The sequence below is a fragment of the Brugia malayi genome (genome assembly GCF_000002995.4).
Source record: "Brugia malayi strain FR3 genome assembly, contig: Bm_v4_Chr4_scaffold_001, whole genome shotgun sequence".
Lineage (NCBI taxonomy): Eukaryota > Metazoa > Nematoda > Chromadorea > Rhabditida > Onchocercidae > Brugia > Brugia malayi.
Window position 1 is genome coordinate 1,179,793 of NW_025062478.1, and position 9,425 is coordinate 1,189,217.

At 27.9% G+C, this 9,425-nt stretch overlaps 1 protein-coding gene across 2 annotated transcripts; it reads left to right on the top strand.

Moving 5' to 3' along the window:
- Window positions 1–2,987: 2,987 nt before the first annotated feature.
- On the top strand, window positions 2,988–5,338 carry Bma-psf-1 (the record flags this gene model as incomplete). 2 transcript variants are annotated; one of them, XM_001893279.2, is made up of 6 exons in its annotated part: window positions 2,988–3,077; window positions 3,388–3,452; window positions 3,694–3,880; window positions 4,522–4,656; window positions 4,904–4,978; window positions 5,273–5,338. In XM_001893279.2, the coding sequence occupies 6 exons, from the start codon at window positions 2,988–2,990 to the stop codon at window positions 5,336–5,338; spliced, it is 618 nt and encodes a 205-aa protein (XP_001893314.1). The 2 variants fall into 2 exon arrangements, with proteins under 2 accessions (XP_001893314.1, XP_042937187.1); XM_043081253.1 differs by lacking the exon at window positions 2,988–3,077 and having other exon boundaries at window positions 3,397–3,452.
- Between the last annotated feature and the right edge of the window lie 4,087 nt (window positions 5,339–9,425).

Here is a 9,425-nt window from a genome sequence, read left to right on the forward strand (position 1 = left end):
TATCTGGTTCTTGATTAGGATTTGAAAATCGGATTCTTTTCTTGTCCGACCTATTTTTTTTGTTCAAATCATGCTAATTTAATGCACATTTTTTAGTTAATGTGCTTAAATTTTTTGATGACTTCGAAAACAATGTATTTGAGAGTGAGGCGAGCATTGTATTTAGGAAATAATTTTTAAATTTTAGTAAATTTAATATACTTTTCAGTCGAATTATGTCAATTTCGTTATGCATTTTGATTGTTAACAGTAATCTGTAAGTGGATGATTCTTTTAGTCACCTCGGTGCATGACTTTTTAATTAGAAAGTGGAGTTTCATATATTACAATTAGCATAACTTTTGAATTCATTTCAATTCATTGTAGACAATTTTCATATTTCTTAGATTCGTTTAGTTTAGATGTGACATGCGGCATCAGAATATGACTTTTACAGACTAAAGATCAGAATTAAACTAACTTGTCCAATTGCAGAACAATCATTAGAACGATTATTCTGTTATCGGTTGTTCTTATTATCTCTGATGTAATTAATATGTATCTAAATCCATCATTTGTTCCTTCTCTTTTTCGTTTAGTTCGTTTTGCTCTAAATTTGATTTACAAATACTAGTCTTTCAAAAAAAAAAAATTGTAAATATCTGCTAGTTTTTCCTAGGAAGGTTAAGATGGAATGAGAAAGCAAGAACTTTACTGTATATAACTTTACTAGTAATGGTTAATGGATAGATATAAGTGATAAAAGGAGGATTTAAGTGATATTATACATATATCTTTTATAACAAAAGCTATAACTGATAACAAAAACCATAATGATTAAAAAATTAGAAGTGGAAATAAAGCTAGTTCAGATGATGAATAAAATTAAATAGAAATTTTGTTCTATTCTAATATATAAAATTTGGGATAAATTGATGAGATGGAAAAATGGAAGTGGAATTTTTCAATGAATATTGGGAAGGAAAAATATAGGTAAGTATTAAAAAAAAAAAAATTTATATTTTTTGCTCATTTATTCTTGAAGAATTAAAATCACAACATTTTTGTATATTTTTTTTTTTTTTTTTTATCAAGTGAAGTAGGTTATTTCTGCTTTTGGCATATTCTTTATAAAGATCTTTCAATTTTCTGATTCATCACTAGAAATATGTTGCATATTTATCATCCATTCCTTCCTCATTCATATTAGCTTATAGTAACGGTAACAAAAGAGGTTTCTTGACATGGGTAAAAAAATATTCCTTTGCAGGTTAAAAAAAAAATAGTAAAAAAAAAAAAAAAAAAAAACTACCAAAATCGTGCATAAATTATCAATGTCTGAAAACGATGGTATCAAAGCCTTTGATGTGAGAAATTCTTGTCCGAAACAATTTTCATATAATGTGATGAGGTCAAAATATTTTCCTAAATATTTTTTTTTTTTTTTTGATAAGAAAGAAAGATATATTTGATAACGGTGATGAATATTAGGGAGCCTTAGCTTGTATATTCGATTATCATTTGTAAAGCACGAATTGTATTTTAGATTTTATTTGATCGTGTTTGAAACATCAATTGATGATTATCAGTTGATTAAATTAATTAAAACTCGTCACACCTCATAAATTAGTAATTGGGAATTCAATTTTTTCAAAGTTTGATCACAAACTTATAAATTTGTTATTTAGCAAGGAATAAAAAATCTTTTTTATTGTTACTCTTGGTATATTTGATATTGGATTGCACTCAACTCTTTGACAAATTATACAATCTAAGTTAGGTGTCCCTATAAAAATAAGCTGTGAAAGGGTACTGTAGGCATATTATGCTTACGGTACATTAAACGGTAGTTTAAGTCATGTTCTATGAAATGATCTGTTGAAATTACTTTATGGACTTTATCTTATTGTTAATTAAGTTCAATATTTGAAGTATAGTTAAGCTCAGACTTTTTTTTTCTTTTTTTTTTTTTTTTTTGCAACAGAAATGAGGAAGAAAGAATTGAGCTTTTAATTATTTATGAAACGATTTTTTTTTTTTTTTTTGTATTTTGTTTTTTTGATTTGATTTAAATTTTAAGTTGATATGATCTTGTTCAACTTGATTAAATTAATTTATAAAAAAGCAGCTGTAATTTATATAATATGAAGGTTAATAAATGATGACACATGTATATATGTATATATATGTATATCAATTTTTCTTCCATTTAAATTTCAAAAAATTTTCATTTTCGATAAGAGAAGCGAATTTATAATACAAATGATGAAAATGCGCTAGTCTTTTATCTTCTGTATTTTCTCGATCTGTCCATTACATATACATATATACACACACACACACACAACTGTTGATCTTTGTCTTTTGTTTGATTTTAATTTCCTCTCACTTGTCTTTTCAAATTGGACTTAAGGATTTCCTCGAATAGAATTTTCAATCATTTGGTGATTTATCATATAGAGAGTAAAATGAAAATTCTAGAAGAAGGATGAAGATGTGGAGGATAATAAGATTTATTGGTCTTTTTTCTTATTTTGCTTTGATATGAATTTTTTTTTCTGTTAGTCATATTTTTTTTTTTTTTATTATAATTGATATCAAATGGTTATAAAGTTATTGTAGGAAGTATTAGAATTTGGAAATTAAAATTAGAAATTAAATAAATAACATGCAAAATTTACAAAATAAAATTTACATTGCTTAGTAAAGAAAGTGAAAAAATTTTTATATACTTACATGTATATTTCATTGTTTGCTTATATCTATGATAATATCTGCCCTATATATACAACTTTTTTTTTTTTTTTTGGTTTTATATGAAGTTTTTGTGAAAATTTTCAAAAGACATTATAGCAAAGAGTTTTTGATTATCAGTAATTTTCATCACGTTGCGCCTATTGCGTTCACTTCGTTCTTTTATTTTCTTTTGCAATAATTTTTAACAAAACTTGAAATTTTCAGAAGTACGCTTTAACATACCAACAACTAACCAACAAGTCTCACCCCATATGAACCGTGACATCGAGTCGGTAATTGATGATGCCATTGCACTAATCAGCTCATTGAATTCTTCACCCGATTCCATCCCTCCGTATAATGTTGGTGTCTTTTCTTTAATTAATTTTAAATTTTGGAAAGTTAGGGAGAAAAGGATTAATTACAAAGTAAAGTAGGTCGTGTATTTTCACATACACATACACATACACACACACACACACACACACACACACACACACACACACACACACACACACACACACACACATACACACACACACACACATACACATACACATACACATACACCTAAACTGGTCTAAATTCATTTTTGGAGAACGGATTGAAATATGAAACTAAGAATAATATTAGTATTGGTACATACAGTTTTGGAATATGTTCAAATTTCAGGTTGATGCGATGAAAAAATGTATCACTAATATTAACAAACTATACAAGAAAAATGCTGATGATTTGTGAGTAATTAACTAAGTAATTAATCGAACTTCAAAGCACATTACAATTTCTGTAATCTAAGTCAAAATATCTTTTTTTCAAACATTTTATTGATAATTGAAAAATGGTGACAAAATAGCCAATATTGACAGTTGATTATAGATCATAATAATTTTGAATTTATGAGAAATTGGTAAAAATATATGTTTACTGATAAAAAAATATATTTATTTATTATCCTTAAGTAGTGAAGATTTTCAGGATAATCTTAAAATCAGGTTCCATATCGGAAAATAACAGAAAACAGGAGGTAGTAATAACAGCACAAGCTAGGCAAAGTTGTATTGAATATATCAAACGATGCTGTTGTACTTATTTAAATGAACGTATGTTACGAATAAAGCATTTACGTTGGAAACATGGTGGTCATATACCTGAGAAATTAAAGGTATCTTTTACTGGACTTACTGCAACTTTTCGCCTATAATAATTCAACTTATATGCTGATGTTAAAATTTTTGTATAAAGAAATCTTTGTTTGAGGATTTCTTTTAGGAAAAGAGAAGGATGAAAGAAAAGATGTAGATTTATGTTCTTGTTTATTTTAAACTTTTTCAATAAAAGCAACCGAACGAGAAACTTTTTGACGTTTTGATTCGTGAATCATCTTAAAAATTTGCGTTCATTATTAACCTTCTGTCGAAGCATTTAAAAATTCAGCTTCAAATATTTTAAATGAAACAAGGTTTAGAATGCTTAAATTATTGCAAAACTATTAAACCTAAACAAGAAATATTATCTCGAAATTACCCAACAAATCTATAATGTATACTTGAGAAATATATACTTTTGCAATTTCATTCGCACAAATTGTATTAAAGTATATTAAAATGTAGCCCCATATATAGAGAAACTTGAAGCAGAGTTTTTTTTTTTCTTTTTTTTGTCCTGACAAATTCACCTGCAAGAATAATTTTATTATTCGAGAAATAAAATTATAACACGATTGCTAGCTGTAAAATATAATCATTTCACATTAAGTCAGTATCTTATTTCTTCTTTTCCTGCTTAAGAATTACAAGTTTTCAGGAAAGTATGTGTGAAGCGGAACTGAAATGGCTACAGGAATACAACAGTCTTCTTGCCGATTTTCAAAGTTCGCTTGGTGAGAACGGAGTGAATTTATTGTTGAATATGAAACCGCCTCATAATTTATTTGTCAAGGTCAGCATCTTTTAATTTACCCATTTTATCTTTTTTTTTTTTTTTACTGGCTGATTTTTGCACTTCACTTTATCGTGTCTTTTTCCTCTTTTTCGTGAATTTTCTTACCATAAATTTTTCCTTTGCATTTTTGCAATTTCATTCACACAAATTAAGTTAAAGTGAATTAAATTAATGATTTAAAATATTGAAAAATCACATGCAACAAATTATCATATTAATTAAATCATCAGTTTGTTTTTTCTAGGTTCGGGCAAAACAAAATATTGGTTCTTTTGAGTTAAGTGATGGAACAACCGTTTCTCTCACTGAAAATGCATTGGTATAGACTTCTTGTTTTTTTTTTTTTTTATTTCAAAAGTTTTTACTTTTTTTTTTTTTTTTTTTTTTGTTAAATTTTAATTTTCCATTTAAGAGAAAAATTTGAGTAGAATTTTAAAAATTCCATATTTAACTCTTGTATCTTTTACGAGTAATTTCTGATATTGGATTATTATTTAAGAAATATCCTAGGGAAGTTAGAATATAAAATGGATTGATTTTTCAAAATTTAATTTAAAAAAAAAAATGAAAAAAAAACGGTCGATGATTATTTCTCTTTTTTTGCTTTTTACAGCATTCGTTACCTGTGGCCGATTGCGAGATGTTGATTAGGCAAGGGATGCTGGAGCTCGTTGAATAAAATGATTTGGAGTTTTACTCTGTGATATTTGTGTGCGTGTATGTTGTGTGTGTGTGTGTGTATGTGTATGTGTATGTGTGTGATTGTGTTACTATTTGTTTCTTTTTTTTTTTCTTTCATTATATTTCTTGAAATATTTTTGAATAGTTCATTTATGCAATATATTTGATAGTTTTTCTTTTTTTTTTTTTTTTCAACAAAAATATTGAAAATTTCAAGTTTCTTAAGTTGTTAAATGATTCAATTGAATAGATTGGATTGAATTGATCATATCCTGTAAAAAAATGCAACATATTTGCTATATATTGTATATATCAATATAGATTTTCTTTTTTTTTTTTTTTTGAAAAAGGAGAAAAAAATAAATTGAAATTATACAAAAATTAGAAAAAAGTTTTTTTTAGATGAACATAACAATAAAATATTATCATGCAAAAAAGAAAAAGAAACATAAATATTAATAATAATTCTACTAAGCTCATAATTATCAATTATAGGTTAATATTTATTGAAATTAATTTCAATAAATATTCGAATTTCATTAGATGAAAAAAAAAAAACAATGAATAAGGGATAAAATTATCTATTTTAGCACATTTTTTTAAAAATTATAATTACAATAAACATTAAGTTAGCAAAATAAATCATAAAGGAAAATATTTTTTGTATAATTTCTATACTTAATTAGCATATATATATATATACATATTTAATTACTCATAACTTTTTACGTGAATGACGTACGTTATCCAACAGAAATTGTTACAACTTAACATTTAACATTTCTTTTCATAAATAGCTCTAATACTACTAATTTAAAACATTTTCTCCGCTCATTTTGAAATTATTTACAAAATGACAACGTGCATTTTTCAAATTTTTAATTGAAATATTTCCCGCGCAACTTCAATTTTTGCAACAAAAATTAGGCGAAAAGAGAAGCGGGAAAGTACGCGGTGCCCGTAAAAAGAGGACAGTTTGATGCGACAGGACGGGACACAATGTATGTAGGTATGTGTATGTTGCGTGTATGTCTGCATGCGTGTATGTGTGTGTGTGTGTGTGTATGTATGTATGTGGGTGTCTGTGTATATATATATATATATGTGATTGTATGCTTGTATCAGTTAGATATTTGCATTTTTGCACACCACCCTGAGAATTTCCAAATAATTTTGGCGCCAACCAGCATATCTGTACTAGCTAACTTGAGTGCCGTTTTGTCGTAACTCAGTATTTGAATCTGTCTGTCTGTCATCAATTGTCTCGCGCATTCCATCGAAATAGACGAGAGGAGAGGAGAGGACAGGAGACAAGCGAAGACGGATCTGTTGATCGGTTCGGGTTCGATTGATCGTTCAATTTGATCAGTGGTAATTAACGATTAAGTTATTCAGTGAGTGGATGAATGAATGAATGATTAAGAGAATGAGTGAATGAATGAATGAATGACTAAGAGAATGAGTGAATGAATGAATGAATGAATGAATGATTAAGAGAATGAGTGAATGAATGAATGAATGACTAAGAGAATGAGTGAATGAATGAATGAATGAATGATTAAGAGAATGAGTGAATGAATGAATGAATGACTAAGAGAATGAGTGAATGAATGAATGAATGAATGAATGATTAAGAGAATGAGTGATATCAATTCGGATTAAATTACTTACTGTTATTGTTGTATTAGAAAAGCTTTACCAACTAGTTTACCGACCATCTTTTTTTTTTTTTCTTTTATCTTTCAAATTATTTTTGATTAAATTATTTGAAATGTTTATCTTTGATATAATTAATTCATTCATTACTTTTCTTTTCCTACTTTATATTATTTTTTTTCCCGATAATTCCATATTAGATTGAACGAAGCGAATTGCAATAGTAATTGTCTTTTTTCAATTAATTCAGTATAATGATATATATTGCTAATCAAGTGGTTTATTCGAGTTTTCTAAGTCTTTTTTTTTCGTTTTTTTTTTAGATATACTTTCAATTATTTGAAAATTTACAAATGAATTTAGCTTTTTTTTTTTTTCAAATATAAAATATATGTTAATGTTATAGTATGAAATAAGAAAAATTAAAAAAAAGTAGTCCTAGACTTTTATTTTCTTTAAAAGATCACTTTTAAATTAATATAAATGATTGGTATAGGTTAACATTTTATATCTCATTAATTGAAATTGGAATTACTACTACTACTACTATTCAAGAATGTATAAATCTTACGTTCTAATTTTGTTTTGCTATGAGTGTTATCATTTGTTGCAGTAATATAATTTACTCGATACTAACAGTTCGCTCCTTTTTTATACACCATAAGCTTGCTTACTTTCCCATTCCATTCAATTACTCATTATCTTTAATGTCTTTGTTGTTAATATATATATGTGTATATAGATGGTATATATTATGTATATGCACATTGCGCATCTTACCCGACACTTCCCGTAGGATGTATGTATATGTGTGTGTGTATGTGATGAAGGGGAAGAGGAAGGTAGAAGATGGAGGTCGAATGGTCTGGTCCTATTCAAACCGATAAAGGAGGAGGAGGTAAAGGGGGGGGGGGTATCGTTGAGGAAGAACAACGAGGGCGATTTAAGGAGTACGGAGGGAAGAAAGAAGAAATACTTTCTTCACCCTATTACCCTGTCATCGTCATCTACCTCTTATTTTTACTCTTACTCTTACCCTACCCTTACCCTTACTCTTATTCTTGCCCTTTACTCTTACTCCTACACCACTACTACTACTATTACTACCACTACTACTAATACTACTATCAGCATCAATCCTTTTTGTAAATGTACGATTTGCTGGGCGCAAATCATCGGAATACTATTCAGATTGCGTGTGTACAACATACAAAGGAACGTTTTTTTTCTTTTTTTTTCCTTTGCACGGTTCATTGGGATATCGATGTTGATACGATATGATCTACTCCTTTTATAGTCTGATCACTTCAGGACTTCTTGTACCGGTATGGTTGACTGATGTTGATGATGAACTTCGTTGCAAGTGATATCTTTAATGATGATTTGACCATTAGCTGTCTACCAGTTGTACGGAATTATCAGTTGAATTAGTGAGAAGTGATCATATTAAGTACTCATGAATTGCATTTTTTTTTTCTTTGTTTTTGGCTTAAGAAGTAAAATAACAATACATTACTATTTACGGATTAATTTTAAATAGTAGAATATTTTGGGTTACATTCTGATCTATTACGATTTGTTTCTAATTGTAGTTGGTTTATTTTCCTTTTAAAGTGTTATCGTTGACTATTTCCTTTAGTGTTTGGCATTACGCCTCGCAAATGTGTGCGTTATATGATGAAGTATTCACTTAGCGACATATTTGTATATATTTTTTTGTCTTTTTGTACGTATATCATTCATTGTCAATGGAGGTTAACATTCTTTCTCTTCCGTTTCGTATCATCTTTGTCTCTCTTCATGGAACTTTGACCTTAGCTAAGAATTGAATATGATATATTGTTGCTTCCTACCTAATTCCATATAGTTGTAATTATAATCATGGAAAGAGAACTGAACTGTTTTATTAAAAGAAAGAGACCCCAGTTAATGTGCTCTTTTTCTCTCTTGAGTGCTGAAGTGACCTTTAATGCAATCCATATGATTTGATCTCTTTGTCTCCCTATAAGAGTTGTGTGACCTTAGACCTATTTCAGCTGAGTTACAATGGAGAAAAGAACGCTAAACGAATGATTCGAATTTGCTGGAATTTAAATTTTCTTCTCACTTTTTTACCATTCTTTTTTTTTTTCTTTATTTTCGCATTCATTTCTGCATGATTTGTTATTTTCTGATCACAGTACTTGTTTCAGCTTTATAATTCTTTCTTGCAAGATATATTGGCTTTATCCTAACATCTTTTAACTTTAATTTCCTCTGTCCTGCTTTTCGCTGCAGTTGAAAATTTCCTGATTTTACGGAATCTTTGGAGGGTTCTTATATTTATCATGCCTTTGTCTTTTTTCTTTCTTCAATTTATGTTTCTGAATATGTACCCTTCGAAATATTACAATAATAAGACTAAATATCCTCTTTGATAATGATGCTGT